General features: G+C 45.2%; 1 protein-coding gene across 1 annotated transcript in view; it reads left to right on the forward strand.

The window, feature by feature from the left end:
• Positions 1-18,640, forward strand: part of DOCK5 (dedicator of cytokinesis 5) — a 220,937-nt gene that overhangs the window by 63,400 nt on the left and 138,897 nt on the right. Inside the window, 1 exon segment of the mRNA XM_032635523.1 lies at positions 5,714-5,797. Coding sequence (XP_032491414.1) covers positions 5,714-5,797 — 84 coding nt within the window.

An 18,640-nucleotide genomic window follows, 5' to 3' on the forward strand; every position in this document is an offset into this window, starting at 1 on the left:
CATAGTTGAGTTTATATCTGTGAAATCTCTCTCCCATTAAAGATATATTTATCTGTTCTAGCCACAAATAGATATAATCCTTAAAATAGAGATTTCTAAAGAATAACCAATGAACCGGTCATTAAATCTCCTAACTGGTCATTAAATTCTCCTAAAGGTCTAGAAAACGAAGTTAAGAATCCTGTAAGAGCTGCTTCTGTGGAGTACTGTTGGTGACAAGTAGAAGCTGTTCTCATCTGACAGCCCCTGACTTGGATGACCAGTCTGGAGCCTAATTGGAATGGTCAGCATAAAACCACATTTTTTTAAAACTCCTGGGGTCATACTTCCTGTTGAATCTGATTGTCTCATCCTTGTAGTAGACTGGAGTTAAAGAGCAAAAGAAAAAAGTCCACTTGGCCTTCTAGGACATTACTGCATTGACCCCAGGGTGAAGATAAAGACACATGTGCTTTTTTAGTCTTAATAGTTCTAATGGCTGAAAGTAGGCAGATCAAGATGATAATGAGAAAGAGGAAGTTTGATCATCTTGATATTCTGAATGGCAGACAACTCAAGTCAGGACCTCGTTCTGTGTTTGCTGTATCTTTCTTTCATAGACGCTACCAAACGCCTAATAGAAAACATCATGTTTTAGTTAATTCTTCAGGGGGTTGTAATTTGAGGATTCATGAAAAAGCCTAATTTATCAGAAAGATTGACTACTAGCAGCCCATCGACCTTTCATTGTCAAAATCAATCCTTGTATTGGGGCCTATCAGAGACTATTCTTATTCTGTTGGTTTCTTGTTGCATAATGCTAAGACCTCACATTTCTTCTCTTTTTTCCTCTCTCATGAAAGTCTAGTTTAAAAGAAAAGGCCAGGCCAAATCAAAGATTTGGTAAAATGCAAACTACTTTACATTTGTAGACATACTGTCTTATCTAGTTGGCTCTGCAAAATTAAACTTTTGCGATATAAACAGTAAGCTGCTCGGGGCAGAATTCCAGCAGCTTGTCTTTCCCAACCTTGCACGTAGCAGCCAGCAAGGCGGTTCATACACAGCGACTGACTCCCTTCTCTTGTTTAATTTCCTCAGACAAAACAAGACATTGCGGTGGTGCCTGCTGATTCGAAACGACACAACTTGTTTCTCTTGCCTCTTATCATAACCTCGTGAATCAGAGGCTGTTGGAGCCATAGGGTCTCTTAGAGTCATCTGGTCCATGCCTTGTTTACAGATGGGAAACTGAGGCCCAGACGAACTCATCCAAGGTCATGCATGTGTAACTGATAGAACTGAGTCTGCTTTGTTTAACCCAAAGGGTTTCCTTTACTTCTCCTTTCCTTTACTTCTCCTTTCTCTGTCTTCCTCTGTAACAGTTATTTACATTCTAGGGAAAAAACATGATCCACTGAGCATGTGAGTTGTATGCCTGTTTTTGAAATAGTGCAAGACGAGCAGACAACATGATCACCAACCTGTATTGGGGTGGCCAGAAAGTTTGTTTGGTTTTAAGTAAAAATAAAAGACATTTTTCATTTTCACCAAGAACTTCATTGAACAATGTATTCACTAACAGAATGAAATTTCTCGCCAACCCAGTGTGATAAAGAGTGTTTGGGGAAGTTGGGGTCTCGTTTAATGAGAGAATTCTAAGGCAGACAACATACTGAGACGCTATCAGGTTCTTTTTTTGCTGCCAGGCTCTTCCAGGGCATCCCTTTGGCATCGTGGACCAGCCTGGTAAAATAGGATGAATGCGTCTTCACAGGACAGCGTCAGTAACAGCTCTGCTGCTGGTAAAGCTGGGCTCCTCTGGGCAAGGTGCTGACCCCTTCTGAGTCTCAGTTTCCTCATTAAATAATATGGTAATTGGCACCCACTCCATACAATTACTATATTCCATATGGAAGTGAAATCATAAACTACAACGGAAATGAAGTGGATTAAGGAGGGAGATGGGGAGGGCGTGGTTCTAAAGTGCATCGTTGGCGTAAATAGATGACACTGTAAGTGACTGGAAAGCTTGTTAGTACTTCTGCCCAAAGGCACGCAACAGGGAGTACAAATGCCCTGTAACTGGTGACTTGTCACTCCAGCGAAAGGCATTGTTGAAGAATGTGTTTCCCACGTGAAGCTCTTTGAAGGCTTGGGTTGGAAAGGCAGATTCTCACGTGTAATTAGCAAAAGAGAGGCCAGAGAGGTGATTTGATAATCCCTTTCATGAGTGGTGGGGAACCACACCTGCTGCTTCTGAGGGAAGCAGAATTACCTTGAAGTTTGTGGAAGAAGTGGTGAATAACTGAATCGATTGGTGGGTTTTATAAAGGCCACTCTTGTGCCTTGAGCACCTTCTTTGGGCCTCATCCAGTGCCTTGGAATGGGAAAGGCACAAAGTAATGTGTAACCAGGTCCCCATTCATGAAGGGTTTACCTTCTGATCGGTGGCAGATGATAACACAAGATTATCTGTGATTTAAAGCCCAAACCGTGTTAAAGGAAAAATTGCGGGACATCGGAGAAAAAAAAAGAGATCCTTGCAGGGTGATAGGGAGTCAGTAATCGTTTGTCGAACTGCATCGTGAATGTGAGCTTTACGGTGTGAGGAGGAAACAGATAAGCTGTCGTTCCAGGCAGAGGTAAACCGTGAGCTGAGCACAGAATTTAGGGGAGGTTATGAGTCCTGACTGGAGCAGAGGGTGGAATCTGGCAGATGATGGAGGCAAAGGTGGAGAATTAAGGCCAGGATAATTTCGGGAGCACTTTGATTGTCAGGCTCTGGAATCTAGGGTTTAAGGAAACGTAATAGTCTGTGTGTGTGTGTGAGTGTGTGTGTGTGTTTACAGCAGTCCTTGGTAGGTGTTTGTAGCTTGGAGCTACAGTGCCAGGTGCCGCCTTTGAGAGTTCTGCTTACTTTCCTGGTGACTAAGGGCGAGGAAGAGGTGGAGCTCGGTGATTACACAACACACCGTGACACAGCAAGCTCTCTACTTCCTGATTCCATCTGCCGGCGGGGCCAGTGGGAGGAACCAGTTTGGGGGGAGGCGGTGAATGGGGGGCTCGAGGGATTCAGGGATGTGAGATCTACATTTTCTGTGGAGACCCAGCAGTATACCTAGTGGGCAAAACATTTGAATCAGGTAGCAGTTAGACGAAGGAAGTGAACCTCAGTGGATCAGTAGCTGTGGCCTCGTGGCCCACGAAGAAGTCTAGGAACCAGGAACTAACTCCTTCTGAATGCCTGATCTTACTCTGAGTTCATATTATAGTCCACAAGCTCAGTAGTAAGCCAGTTCCAGTATCATCTGTCCAGACTTCTGTGCCAAGACTACAGAAGAACACATATTTGGGTGATTCTCTTCAAAAAGAGAGGCCACTTGAAGAACATGGGGCTAGAGGTCTGCTCCTTCTGTTCTGGGATAGATTGACTGTGATGAGCCAGCAGTCAGGCTGCTGATCTCGGTGCATCGCAGGCTCAGGAAAGAGCAGTAGGTACCATGATTGGGTTGGATACCTTTCTTCCCTTCTTAATGACCCTTGTGGCATCTGGCAGATGGTTTGATGGATTGAGTGACCAGCCTCATGTGCTCCTAAGAGCCGCAGAGATGGGGAACGTCGTGGGTTCCTTGGATGGTCAGGTCAGTGGTTAGAACCGAATCTCTAAGGTGGTTCTTTTTCCCTGAAAGGATGCAGCTCACTCATCATGAGAGAGGGCAAGAAATAAATCTACCTTAAAAAAAAAAAAAAAGCTTCATCGAAGTCTAATTTATATACCATAAAATCCACCCACTGTAAGCATATAGTTCATTGGTTTTTAGTAAAGTGCAGTGTTATATGACCATCACTACAATCCAATCCAGTTTTAGGGTGTTTCCATCGCTCTGTAAAGCTTCCTGGTGCCTGTTGTGCTCTGTCGCTATTCCCACCCCCAACCCACGAAACAATCAGCTGCCCTGTGTCGCTGATAGACTTACCTCTTCTGGACGTTACAAGGAAATGGAAGCCTAACGTATGTGTTGTGCACGGGACTTTCATTTCGCATGTCTTTGAAGCATCCGTGTTGTAGCGTGTGTTCGTATTTCATTCCCTTTTATCGCTGACTGATATTCCGTTGTGTGGACACACCATATTTTACTTCTCCACTCATTCTTCAGTGGATGAATTGTTTCCAGTTTCCAGCTGTTGTGGATGATGCTGCTATATTGGTTTCTTGTGGCTGTCCTAGCAAATTACCACAAACGGTTCTTTTTTATTCTCTCGTAGTTCTGAAGGCCAGAGGTCTAAAATCAAGGTGTTGACCGGCTGTGCTCCTTCTGGAGGCTCTGGGGGAGATTCCGTCCTTTGTCTTTTCTAGCTTCTCGTGGTTGTGCCAGTCCTTGACTTGAGGTCACGTTACTTCCACCTCTGCCTCCGTCCTCATGTTGCCTGCTCTTCTGTGAGACTCTCAAAACTCCCTCTGTCTCTCTGTCATCTGGATACGTGTGATTGTGTTTGGACCACACCCTGAATTTCCAGATTAACCTCCTCTCCATATCCTTAACGAACTCACACTTTTTTGCCACCTGAGGAAACATTCACAGATGCCGAAATCGGATGTGGATATCTTTTGGGGGCTATTATTCTGCCTACCACAACAGCTATGGATATGCACATGAAGTTTCTGTGTCAGCACGTTTCCATTTCTCTTTGTAGATACCTGGGCGCGGAATGGCTGGGCTGCACGTACGTTTATGTTTAACTTTTTAAGAAGCTGCCAAACCGTTTTCCGAAGAGGTTGCATCATTTTATGTTCCTACTAGCGATGCATGAGGGTTTCAGTTTCTCCACATTCCTGCCAAGTCTGCCTTTTAAAAATTAATAGCCATTCTGGTGGGTGAGAAGTTGTATCTCGTTGCGGTTTTAATTTGCATTTTTCCCTGATGACTAATGGTTGTTTGACGTCTTTTCTGGTGCCTATTAGTCATCATATATGATTCTGGGTAACATGTCTCTTCAGAGCTCTTACCTATCTTAAAATGGGATTGCCTTCTTCTTTTGGAGTTACAAGAGTTAGTCTACTGTTTTGTATGATTGTGGTCCAGTCATTGCCAGTCCTAAGGACTGTGGTGATGGAGGTCACCTTGGGGGAACCCCATTTCCCCAGGGTACCTAGAGCTGGGGCGAGGCAGCCACCCAGTGTTAGTCTATTACTGGGGGGGTAGGTGGGACTCACACGTGGTCTGTTGGCGGCCTGTTGCTGTGTCAGGGAAGCCGGGGGACGGCTCGCCCTATGCCCTAGAGATCATAAGCTCAGTGGTGTTGTAGGCTGATAACTCTTATCACCATTTTAATTAAGGAGTTGTTTCTGTAATAATATATTTACTATATTTCTTCCCGTACTAAACTATTAAAAATCCCTGGTACAGGAACCACATCTGTGTGTTTCAACACTCTATCTCCAGTCTCTAGCACGGTATGTGGTACATAGTAGGCAACCAACCAATATTTGTGGGATGGAAGTATGACTGTAACATACCAGTAATGGGAGTCCAGGAGGATGCCCTCTGCTTTTCAGTGGGGGATTCACCTGAAATGATTAAAGAGAGGATTCTTTGTTAGAGGAGTGGTTCACTAACCACTGAATGTGCTCTTTGGTGACTCGTATTATTATTATTTTTAATGTGTTTGGTGACTTGTATTTTAACTGCCACTGATGCCATCATGTTCCTCTTTTATTTCTCCTTTCCAGCAATCTATAACTACAATGCCTCTCAAGATGTGGAGCTGTCCTTGCAGGTTGGAGACACGGTTCACATCCTGGAGATGTATGAGGGTAAGTCTGGATGGCCTTCTGCCAGACACGGAGCAAGGCCCAAACAGTAGAAGTTACTTATTCATAAGGCACTTAGAGCAAATATCAATGGGCTTTACATCTGAAGTGATGCTGGTAAAAATCCAGGAAGTGCTTAGGGTATACAATTTTGGACTGTGGGTGTTTTCAAAACAGGCAGCTGAGTGCAGACATGCCCAGAGGCCAGCATCAAAATATGTGACTCTGGGGACTTCCCTGGTGCTCCAGTGGTTAAGACTCTGCGCTTCCACTGCAGGGGGCATGGGTTCGATCCCTGGTTGGGGAACTAAGATCCTGCATGCTGCGCCGTGTAGCTAAAACAACCAAAACCAAAATCTGTGACTCTGCATTTTGTGAGGTTTCAGTGCTGTTATACGTATGCCATCCTATTTAATTCTTATGGCAATCCTCTAAGGGTGGCAGGGCAAGGGTTTTTTTCTAATTAAGAAAAAATATGTATTATTGACTTTCAAAAATATAGAACTCTTAAAAATTACACAAGTTAACCCATGCTCACTTTTTTGTTTTTGTTTTTGTTTGCGGTACGCGGGCCTCTCACTGTTGTGGCCTCTCCCGTTGCGGAGCACAGGCTCCGGATGCGCAGGCTCGGCGGCCATGGCTCACGGGCCCAGCCGCTCCGCGGCATGTGGGATCTTCCCGGACTGGGGCACGAACCCGTGTCCCCTGCATCGGCAGGTGGACTCTCAACCACTGCGCCACCAGGGAAGCCCGGGGGCTACTTTTTGTTGCCGTGTGCGGGCTTCTCATTGCGGTGGCTTCCCTTGTTGCGGAGCACAGGCTCTAGGTGTGTGGGCTTCAGTAGTTGTGGCTCACGGGCTCAGTAGTTGTGGCTCGCGGGCTCTAGAGCGCAGGCTCAGTAGTTGTGGCGCATAGGCGTAGTTGCTCCGTGGCATGTGGGATCTTCCCGGACCAGGGCTCGAACCCGTGTCCCCTGCATTGGCAGGCGGATTCTAAACCACTGCACCACCAGGAAAGCCCCTCTCTTCCATTTTTATTCTCACCATCTTAGGTCCAGCCAAACATTGATTCCATGGCATCACCAAGACACTAGGGATAATCTACTTTATCTTCTTTTTTAAAATAAATTTTATTTATTTATTTATTTATTTTTGGCTCATTGGGTCTTCGTTGCTGTGCACAGGCTTTCTCTAGCTGCAGCGAGCAGGGGCTACTGTTGCGGTGTGTGGGCTTCTCACTGTGGTGGCTTCTTTTGTTGTGGAGCACGGCCTCTAGGTGCGTGGGCTTCAGTAGTCGTGGCTTGCGGGCTCTAGAGCTCAGGCTCAGTAGTTGTGGCGCACGGACTTAGTTGCTCCGTGGCATGTGGGATCTTCCTGGACCAGGGCTCGAACCCATGTCCCCTGCATTGGCAGGCGGATTCTTAACCACTGCACACTGGGGAAGTCCTACTTATCTTCTTGAACTCCTTTACATATTGAAACCATAGTCTCTTCAAGCCTTACTAGGTCATACAGCTTTGTCTGGGTCAAATTAATCTACTCTACCTAGTCTTTATGGACACACATTTTCCATTATACCGATAAAAGGCACATGTTCAGTTTCCATGGGCTTGAAAAGAATCGTATATTTTACGATTACTGGGTGCAAAATTCTATAGATGACAATTAGATTGTGATTTTGTCACTTTTTTTTTTTTTTTCAAATTTGCTATATGGTAACCTTTCTGCTTTTTCTGTTGCTGAGAGAACTGTGTTAAACCTTCCCCCATGATTGCAGTTTGCGTCAGTTTACCGTGATGTCAGTGTTTTGCTTTCTGTATTCTCAGAACTGTTTTTAGGTGCATACAATTTTAGAATTGTTATATTAGACAATTCCAACTTTTAATTCCTGTTTGTAAAACCTTTTATTGTTATCTTCATCTGCAGTAATGCTTTTTTCCTTAGTCTTTTTTGTCTGAAATTGCAGCCAATTCACTGGCAGTGCCAGGGCTTTCCTGACCCCACAAGGCCGTCAGAAACACTGCTTAGCCGCTCAGGAATCTTTTCTTAATTCAGCAGATGCCCCGAGAGGAAAGCAGCCCCCAGTGCTGGCCTCATCTTTCTGAGTTTGTTCTTTTTCAGATCTAGATGTGGTAATTCTTTACTTTACCGTGTTAGCTCCTCTGTGTGTGTGTGTGTGTGTGTGTGTGTGTGTGTGTGTGTGTGTTGTATTGTCAGGCTTTTCTAATTGATCTGCAGAGTGTGGGAGGGAAGAGCACAGAGTTGATCTGAAATCAAGTAGATGATACCTTTTTTTCTCTTTTTTTTTGCGGTACACGGGCCTCTCACTGTTGTGGCCTCTCCCGTTGTGGAACACAGGCTCCGGACGCGCAGGCCCAGCGACCATGGCTCATGGGCCCAGCCGCTCCGTGGCAGGTGGGGTCTTCCCGGACCGGGGCACAAACCCGTGTCTCCTGCATCGGCAGGCGGACTCTCAACCACTGCGCCACCAGGGAAGCCTGATGATACCTTTTAAATACATTTTCAAAGTTTTTTTTCATTTTTATGTGACCCCAATGTTTCTTGAAATAGTTGATTGAAACACTTTGTCCTCAAATGATTCATATTAATGGTAATTTTAAGTGTGCGTATTATTTTTACTTTACTGAGCAATCTCCCAGTCGACCAGTGAGCATTCCTAAAAGTAGCACTCCTATGGACCAAGCTAATGTGGTCACCAAGCTTGGTTGAATATAAACATAAACACACAAACACGTCTGTTTCAAATACCTTCTGGAGCTTGAGTCCAAAAGCCACGGTGCACCTAATATATTACAACTTACACAGCGGTACACTTGCCAGAAGTGCTGGCCCAGTTCATACCAAACACTGTTACTTGATCACTGCTGCATCTAGACTATGATGGTCCAGGTGCTGTAGGTCCTGACAGCAAGAAGCCAATTTTCTTGTTAATTGTTACCATAAAATGCTTGGGGGCCAGCCAAGCATTGAAATAGAATTCTTTCATTTCAAAGAAGGACGTCAGGGACTTCCCCGGTGGTCCAGTGGTTAGGGTTCCGTGCTTCCAAGGCAGGGGGCACGGGTTTGATCCCAGGTCAGGAACTAAGATCCCACACGCTGCAAGGCGTGGCTGAAAGTAAATAAATGAATGAATGAACGAATAAATGAGTAATAAAATTTAAAAAAGGATGTCAGCGCCCGTTCCGTAAAAGTGGACATGTGTCAGGGTGTGAATGGGGAGATTTAGAGTATGAACTTATTCACTTCATTAACTGCCAAGTGGCAGGTCAGCTTTACAGAGATGATTATACTGGCTTAAGGTTTAAACTAGTGTTTATCTTATGGGATTAATTTTTTTAATGGTGCGTGCATTGCCAGACACAGTGATAGGTACTTCTATCTGCTAAGTACTTTGAGTTCGTGGCTGGGTTCTCAAGTTTCTTGATTATTCAAGGCAGTTCAGGACGCAGTGAGGGCAGGAGGGCTTTGCAGACATTAAACATGATGGAAATGCTGAGTAATAACTTGTGTTCAAGACCTCCTCCCCCATCTCCTCTTTCCTTTAGAAAAATAAACAAAGTGGAAACACCCACAGTACTGCCAGATGGAATTGAAGGGTGGTGCTGGCACCATTTCATGGCCCTGGCGTCCGATGCGGGGGTTGTGTCTTTCAGCTTCCTGTCAGTGCTGACTCCAGGGGTCCCACCCCACCAGACACCCTGGCTTTGAGATATTTGCGTACCAGACCTGGGTGGGCTCTTCTGGTGTGGACACGAGTTCACCTTTCTGGAACCCGGACTTGAAAAATTCTTTTCTGCCCACAACAGAATACCACTTAGGACTTTCCTTTTGCTGTTTTCCGCCCTGTGGTTGAATGAATGATTCCAAAAGTGGTAGCTTCTTGAAAGCCTGCCCCTCCTTCATCGGCAGGGCCTGTGCCTAGCATGGCTCCCAGTATACAGTAGGTGCTCAGCAAGCCTGTTGTATGAGTGAAGATAAATGGGAGACCAGGGCAAGCCTGTGGGAGCAAAGCAAGGTAGTGTGGAGGGTAAGGGGGTGGGGCCACCTCCACAGAACTCCCGATAGTACAGGGCAGGGCTGCTTTTCTCCTTCTATGAGACAACGGCATTGCCCTGCCCTGTGCAGACCACACAATGGACTTGGTTACCACGTGAGCTGCTTTTTCCAATAACAGCTTTATTGAGATAGATCTCAAATACCATCCAGTTGACCCATTTAAAGTATACAATTCAATAATTATTTACAAAGTACTCTGTTCACAAAGTAGGGCAACCATATCACTATCTACTTTCAGAACATTTTCATTATCCCCAGAAGAAATCCTCTACCCGTAAGTGGTTTTTACCCCCCAGCTCCAGGCAGCCACCAACCTAATTTCTGTCTCTGTAGGTCTGCCTATTCTAGACATTTCACATAAGTGGAATCATGTAATGTGTGGTCCTTTGTGACTGTCTTCTTCTACTTAAAATGATCTTTTGGGGGCTCATCCATGTTGTAGCATGTGCCAGTACCTCATATCTTTCTATTGCTAAAAAATATTCATTGTAGGCATAGTTCACATTGTATTCATCTATTCATCAGTTGATGACATTTGGATTGTTTACAATTTTTAGTTCTTATGAATAATGCTGGTGCCATGAACGACAAGTTTTTGTGTGGATATATGTTTTCATTTCTCTTGGGTGTATCCTTACGAGTGGAATTGCTGGATCATATAGTAACTCTGTGTTTAACCTTTTGGGGAACTGCCAGACTGATTGCTTGAGATTTGGCTCCAAAACAGGAGACCACAGTCCACATGAGAGAGTAATCATTCCTCATCCCTTATCACCGTTCCTCTCTGTAACCTTGCTCCTGAACGTCATTCGTTACTAAAAATAAGGGAAGGGAGTAGAATTGACTGACAAGCTGTATATTGCTCCTTTTTAATAGACCACCAATAATTGTTTGTCTTCAGAAACGTTTTCAGGGAACAGAAATCCTCAAGGAGTAAAACAAGTGTCCTTGCCTTTCTTCTGCTTTGGCACCTGCCTGCCTGTAGTCACTGCCATGTCTTTGCTTCTTTAACCAGAAAAGAGTTGGCAGTGAGACAGCTGTTCTCCGTCTGACTGTTCTTTCCCACCCCAGATCCATGGGCATGACTGAAAAAGCACTGATACCTGGGGGAGATTCCAGCTGTGGTCATTTATTCATTCAACAGGACTCGCTGAGCAAGTATTATGCTCTTCTGTGCCAACTACATTTATTGACCACAAGAGATGTTCTAGGCATTGAGGTCACCTGAGTGACAAAATGGCAAGGTTTCCCCTCTCACAGGGTTTTCATTCAAGAGATAGACAAAACAAGTGAAAAAATATGTGAACAAAAACGTTCAGATACTTCTAAGCGCTATGGGGAGAAAAGGATGGTGTTATATAGACCAGAGGCAGATGAAGGTGATGGAGAGTGAAAGGAGAAGGACCACTTTAGTTTGCATGGCTTTGTCTCTATCTTTTTTTTTTTTTTTTTTGTCTCTATCTTATCTAGGGTAACTGTACGTGGGCAAGACATTTGAACTCTCTTTGTGTCATGGTCATTTCGTCTAAAATCGGATCACTCTTTGAATTGAAAGTGATTAAATGAAAGTGACTTGAAAAGTAAGGTTTCAGCATCCCTGCTGCCATGAAGCTCTCCTCTCCTGTAATTATCCAAATTCCGGTCACAGGTGATTTCAGGCTCAGGGTTCGTTGTTCCACCAATGGGTACTGGTTTCCTACCTTTGATTCATATCCATTATTTAACTCATTTTCAGCTCCGTAAACCACTCACAAGCTTAAGAGAGAGGGTGACTGGTGTTAACAGTGATTTCTGGGGGTAAACATAACACAATTGGCTCCTGTTGGAAATAACAAAATGAGATAATGTCTCAAAGGCGTTCCAGGCTCTGAAGAGGCAGGTACGGCATAAAGTTTTATATTATTTCAGTGTAATTTGTTAAAGACCCAGAGGAGAGCACAGATGATTGTATTGGAACCAGAGGAAACAGGGGATCCTGAAAAGTTGAAATAAAAAGGAGCATTTGTCTGTATGCAGGAGGTCCCCAACATATATATTTCTTCTGTGTGGAATGAGGCCAGTTTTGAAATGCACCTTAATCAAGAAATCCACTACCTTATGATATGAAAAGATATAGACATGGATTGTGACTTGGGCTATACACGTTTTGAGTCTCATCTTTTATAAAGCAAGCTTTTTTGAGTAAGCCCAGAGGGCAGTATTATGATGGGTAGGTAAAGTTACATGGCACTAAGTTTTAGCTCCATAGCTGACAAAACCTTCTAACAGAGGCGTAAAAAAGAAGAGAGTGTATTTGAGGAGTTTTTTCCAAGAAGAGGTTTAATAGGCATCTTTCTGAGATGTCGTATTAAGAACCCTCCATTGGAAAAGGGAACCCTCCTACACTGTTAGTGGGAATGTAAATTGGGGCAGCCACTATGGGAAACAGTATGGAGGTTCCTCAAAAAAACTAAAAATAGAATTACCATATGATCCAGCAATTCCACTCCTGGGCATATATCCAGACAAAACTATAATTCAGAGAGATACACGCACCCTTATGCTCATAGCAGCACTATTTACAGTAGCCAAGGCACGGAAGCAACCTAAATGTCCATTGACAGAGGAATGGATAAAGAAGACGTGGTACATATATACTATGGACTACTACTCAGCCATAAAAAAGAATGAAATAATGCCACTTGCAGCAATATGGATGGACCTAGATGTTGTCGTACGAAGTGAAGTGAATCAGAAAGTCAAAGACAAATACCATAGGATATCACTTATATGTGGAATCTAAAATACGACACAAATGAACATATCTACAAAACAAAAAGAGACTCACAAATATAGAGAACAGACTTGTGGTTGCCAAGGGGGAGGGGAGTGGGGGGAGGAAGGATTGGGAGTTTGGGGTTAGCAGATGCAGACTATTATATATAGAATGGATAAACAACAAGGTCCTACTGTAGAGCACAGGGGACTATATTCAATATCCTGTGATAAGCCATAATGGAAAAGAATATGAAAAAATTTATATGTGTATAACTTTACAGCAGAAATGAACACAACATTGTAAATCAACTATACTTCAATAAAATTAAAACAGAAAAAGAACCCTCCATTGAATCATATGCTACAGTAAGGTCCTATCACCTTTTCAAACCTTTTCAAACCCTCCATTGGATCATATGATACAGTAAGGTCCTATCACACCTTTTCAAAACTGATTCTCTGATTTGAGGAGTTGTCATCTCCTACTATCCTGGGCAACAGTGAGTCGGCCTGGCAGTCTTGTCATCCCTTTATTGTACCTCTTTTCTACTCACTTCCTTCTCTCTTTGGTCAGCCATGCCCAATGACCATAAGACTAGTGAGAGATAAAATCAAAATTGATTAAAAAAAACAGTTCTTAACAGCATGTGTAAAAATTTACTGGGTTTAAGCTGAAATAAGGCATTGGATGTATTTGTAACTTTCATTTACTTTTTTTTTTTTTTGCGGTACGCGGGCCTCTCACTGTTGTGGCCTCTCCCGTTGCGGAGCAGAGGCTCCGGACGCGCAGGCTCAGCGGCCATGGCTCACGGGCCCAGCCGCTCCGCGGCATGTGGGATCTTCCCGGACCAGGGCACGAACCCGTGTCGCCTGCATTGGCAGGCGGACTCTCTACCACTGCGCCACCAGGGAAGCCCTCATTTACTTTTGTTACCCCATTAGTCAAGATAATTGAAACTTTATTGTAATTCAGAATCCATAAACTCACCGTGTTCTAGTTAGAAAAACAACTGCCTTTCTCAAACGTAAATGGCAGTGAGCCCAACAGCTTGGATTTTACGACAAGCATTGCGTGCAAACATTTTGGCTCGAGCCTTGAACGCAAGGTGGGCCTTGTGGCATTTTGGTGAGTGTGTCGGTCACTTCCCACATCTGTTTGACCTTTACCTTAAGGACAGCTGGTCAGCTACTACTCCTGGGGACACATGTTCCCGAGATGTGTTTTTCCATAGATGTGTGTGGCAGTAGGAGGGTGTTTACAAAAAAAAAAAAAAACTAATTAAAAAGTAGAGCTGGTGAAAAGTCTCATCTCAGGTTTAATCTTTTAAAATTTTTATTAGAGTATAGTCGATTTACAATGTTGTGTTAGTTTCAGATATACAGCAAAGTGAATCCGTTATACGTATACGTATATCCACTCTTTTTTAGATTCTTTTCCCATGTAGGTCATTACAGAGTATTGAGTAGAGTTCCCTGTGCTATACAGTAGGTCCTTATTGGTTATCTATTTTTTATATAGTAGTGTGTATATGTCAGTCCCAGTCTCCCAATTTATCCCTCTCCCCACCTCAGGTTTAATCTTATCCAAAAGAGAATGCCTTGTTCTGTTTTTCCTTTTGAGATACATTCGAATGTTCTTCTAAAATTCCATCTTGAAAGTTTGTGTTATTTGCGTATAGGCAAGTGTAGAATCCTCTAGGATCAGGTTCGGAACCGTTTTCTGAGTGGAGCCTTCATTCGGTTACTTTGTCGTGAACTGGTACTTGGCGTTGGCCCATTTGGGCCGCGGCCCACGTGCTGAAGGAGGCAAGTTCAGCCTGAAGGCAGAGATGTACTGGGGATGCTGTAGAGGAAGGTTCTCGTGAGGAAGCCTCTGGTTTTGGTCTCCAAGGGATCTTGGTGGGATCAAGGGGTCCAGAGGTGGCAAAGTGATGAGCAGGCTCCTTGCGTCCCAGGCACGTACACGCCCCCTCAGGCTGTCTTCTCACCTCTGAATGCTGGGCATTCACATTACTTGGTATGTAACTTTTTTTTTTTTAATAGATCTTTATTGGAGTATAATTGCTTCCCAATACTGTGTTGGTTTCTGTTGCACAGCAAAGTGAATCAGCCATATGCACACACACTGGCATGTAACTTTTATCAAAAGTGCCTTAGGTGTCTCATCCCTGTTGCAACATAGAGCCCATCAAACCATCCTGGGACTGGGTAAGACTCTGAAGGGTTCTTGGAAAGAAAAAGGCCTAGAGCAAAGTTCAAAATTGATTGAGGGCAGATTGGAATTAGATATTTCTCCTCTTGCCTGTATCTGGAGAGAGAAGGATACATAGATGCCTCTGCTCTGCTCATGGTAATGTCAGTAATTTATGATCTTTCAAAGCATATAAGGAGGCCTAGGCGTCATAAATATTCACCTTCTGCTAGAGCGCCCCCATTTTATTCAACCCACGGAGGCAAATCATTCAGTAGAAAGTGTTGTAGGAGCAGAAAACACGCTACCTGTCGAACTTATGTGCTACAAAGGAGTCTTACAAAAGCTCGAGAACATCAGTGCTTTTCCTGGCCTCACCTCCATGTGTAATTCAGGCTACACCTAGGGAAGGACAAGGCAAGACAGGAAAGATTCTCGTTAAAGACTCTTCGTCTAGGGCTTCCCTGGTGGCGCAGTGGTTGAGAGTCCGCCTGCCGATGCAGGGGACACAGGTTCGTGCGCCAGTCCGGGAAGATCCCTCATGCCGCGGAGCGGCTGGGCCCGTGAGCCATGGCCGCTGAGCCTGCGCGTTCGGAGCCTCTGCTCCGCAACGCGAGACGCCACAACAGTGAGAGGTCCGCGTACCGCAAAAAAAAGATTTTTCATCTAACCCTTATATTCTGTATAGGCATCCTCAATGATTGTCTTTTGAACAAGAGTATTAAATGTGTGTGCATTTCACTTTGACAAATGAAATAGATTTAAAAAAACATTTTTTTAATTTTGCGATACGCAGACCTCTCACTGTTGCGGCCTCTCGAGTTGCGGAGCACAGGCTCCGGACGTGCAGGCTCAGCGGCCACGGCTCACGGGCCCAGCCGCTCCGCGGCATGTGGGATCTTCCCGGACCGGGGCACGAACCCGTATCCCCTGCATCGGCAGGCGGACTCTCAACCACTGCACCACCAGGGAAGCCCATGAAACAGATTTTAAATAGCTGTACCTAGCAATTTAGCCTGTCTTTTAAATGACAGGAACAATGTACACTAAATTCCTAACCTTGAATGCTTGTTTAGTTTTCACCATGCAGGAATAGGAATCTGTTGTTATAGTTGGAAACGAAGGATGTGGGTCACGGGGACTTTTTCTTCTTTAATATGTGTTACTGGCAGATTCATTGCCCACTGAGTGTTTAACCAGGCTTTAGAGTCACCTATTCTGGTGACCTTTGAGTTCTCCTTAGGCTGTATCCAGTCTCTGCTCAGGCCCTGGGGTGTTCGGCACCGTGTTTCTTGGTTGTTGTAGCCACTGTCATATGGTTTTTCTATCGCCCAAGTTGTTTCTTCTACTTTTTCTTGTTCTCGTTCCCTTAAAGTCATGTTTTCTACCCTTTTCTTGGGGCAGGGAACTCATTCTGTTGGAAAATAAAAGTATGTCTTCTTATCAGCCCCGAGGGCTCTGGGGAGAAGCTACCTCCAGCACGGTTCCACCTTCTGCTATGTTTGTTATCGGTAATTTGATAATAATTTAGAGAGGTTCTGCTCCTTCCGGAGAGCGTAGATACACGCCTCAGAAAACAAATGAATGAGAACTCCACGTAGAGTCTCCTACTGTCATCAGCATAGGAAGCAGATGACGGCCCTAAGAGTAGGAGCTGGTCCCTGGATTATGTCCTGGGGTCCTCACCATTCCAACTTTGGCGTTTTCCATACCTCTACGTGCCAGGCATTGAGTGAAGGGCTTTCATGTACTGCATCTCAGTGCCTACAATCCTGGGAGATCAGAGTTACTGATGCTTGTTTAATAAATGTGAATATCAAGGTTAGGAAACTTGAAGACATTCACACAGCTATGAAATGGCAGAGCTGTGATTCCCACCCAGGGTCCCATGGAATCCAAGGAGAGTGTGCTTTCCACGTCCCAAGGCCTTTGAGGAAATAACACTTCTATTTTGGACATAATGGACAGTCGTCCACAGTGGATTAGGTTCTTTTGCGTTTGGAATGGCTATCAGACGAGTCTCCTGTCACCCCAGATGTATCAGGGTGAGCCCCTTCTGGACTTCGCTCCATGGCTCTTACGTGCATACTAGTCACTCTGGCCAGCGGTCTCCTCCCTGCTCTCCGAGCTCACTACGTGCTTGGAACTGCTTCACCCCCAGCGCTGGGTGCCTCATTTGCCCTCCACACACACCTCCTCCCCGGCCAGTTTTCAACAGCTGGCTTCCTCCGAGCAGGTAGCCATGTCTGTGTTTGGGGAGCAGAGCAGAATCTTCCCCACCACCCCCCCCAGAGAGATTGGTCCCCCTCCTGCAATCCACACGCTCCAGGGAAGCGTGACGGAGGCGGTGGGCAACCGTTACGGACAGTCTGTCCAAGCCTCTTAGGTCTGGCTGGTGGGTCTGGGATGAGATAAGCAGAGAGGTCTCTGGAAGTGTCTCTGACCCCCCCAGCCCATGGCAGTCTCTCCCTCCCTGCGTGTCTGTGGTTGTATAGCTCGGGTCCGCAGCTGTGCCCTCCCATCTGAGTTAGTAAATAGGGCACGTGGATCGGACCCAGTGGTCTTTGGCTCTGACGCTCTGGGCAGGTCCCACGTGGTTCATATTCTTCCTCTTGCTTCTAATGTTTTGCCACCAGGACTCTTAATGCTGTCACCACTCTTGGGTTCCACCTCTGCTTCTGTCACTGCTTGTCTTATCGCACCCTTGGCGGTATCTCCTCACCCCTGGCTGTCCGGGTGCACAAAGTGGGGCCCTGCGGTTCACGTTTGGAGTCTGATGCTGTAGTCTCACACTTTCACTTTTAAGAGGCATTCCACTGAGGAATTTGGAGCAGGTTTCTAGGGGACCAGGTGGAAGGGGTCTTAGGTTCAGGGCGGGGTCACACTGGAGGGCTTTCCTCACTTCAGCTGATTCATCCTCTGAGCGAAGGCTCACATATTTCCAGCTCCTCTGCCCGGGGATGAGTTTCCTATCTTACTGGAGCCTCCCTCCCTCCTTCATCTCTCGCCTCTAATCTCAGTGTCCTTCTCAGGCAGCTTAGGTGGTTTCATGGAAAAAGCCTGCGCTGAAATTCCAGAAATCCTGGTTAACTAGACAGGCAAGTTTATATCTATCCCCTCACCTGTGTGTCTCTGTTTTACTAGCAATTAGATTAGAAAGTCTTCCAGATCACGAGTTGGGGTTTATTAGAGGCCCAAACTCCTTGAGTGAGGCCCCCCCACCAGAGCCCAGCATAGTTCCTTATAAAAGCGAGGCTCCTTCATGTGTCTTTTTTTTTAAAAATAAATTTATCTATCTATCTAGTTATTTATTTATTTTTGGCTACTTTGGGGCTTCGTTGCTGCATGCGGGCTTCTCTTGTTGCGGAGCATGGGCTCTAGGCGTGCGGGGTTCAGTAGTTGTGGCACGTGGGCTCAGTAGTTGTGGTGCACGGGTTCTAGAGCGCAGGCTCAGTAGTTGTGGCACACGGGCTTAGTTGCTCCGCGGCACGTGGGATCTTCCCAGCCCGGGGCTCGAATCCGTGTCCCCTGCATTGGTAGGCGGACTCTTGACCACTGCGCCACCAGGGAAGTCCCCTTCAGTGTATCTTGCTTGATGAAATGATTCCTCAGCCACAAACCTGTACCCCTTTCTCATCCATCTTGCAAATATTGGTGTGATGATAACAAAACCAATAGAAGAATAAGGTACAGCAAATTCATTGCTACTACTGAGAAAGCTACATGGTGCATCCATTCATTTTGGCTTGCTTGAAGTGGTTGTATAAGTTAGAGAAACGGACCACAGAAGAGGGGAATTAGAGACAAGAGCCAGAAGGACGA

This window comes from Phocoena sinus, chromosome 6 (genome assembly GCF_008692025.1).
Source record: "Phocoena sinus isolate mPhoSin1 chromosome 6, mPhoSin1.pri, whole genome shotgun sequence".
Classification (NCBI taxonomy): Eukaryota; Metazoa; Chordata; class Mammalia; order Artiodactyla; family Phocoenidae; genus Phocoena; species Phocoena sinus.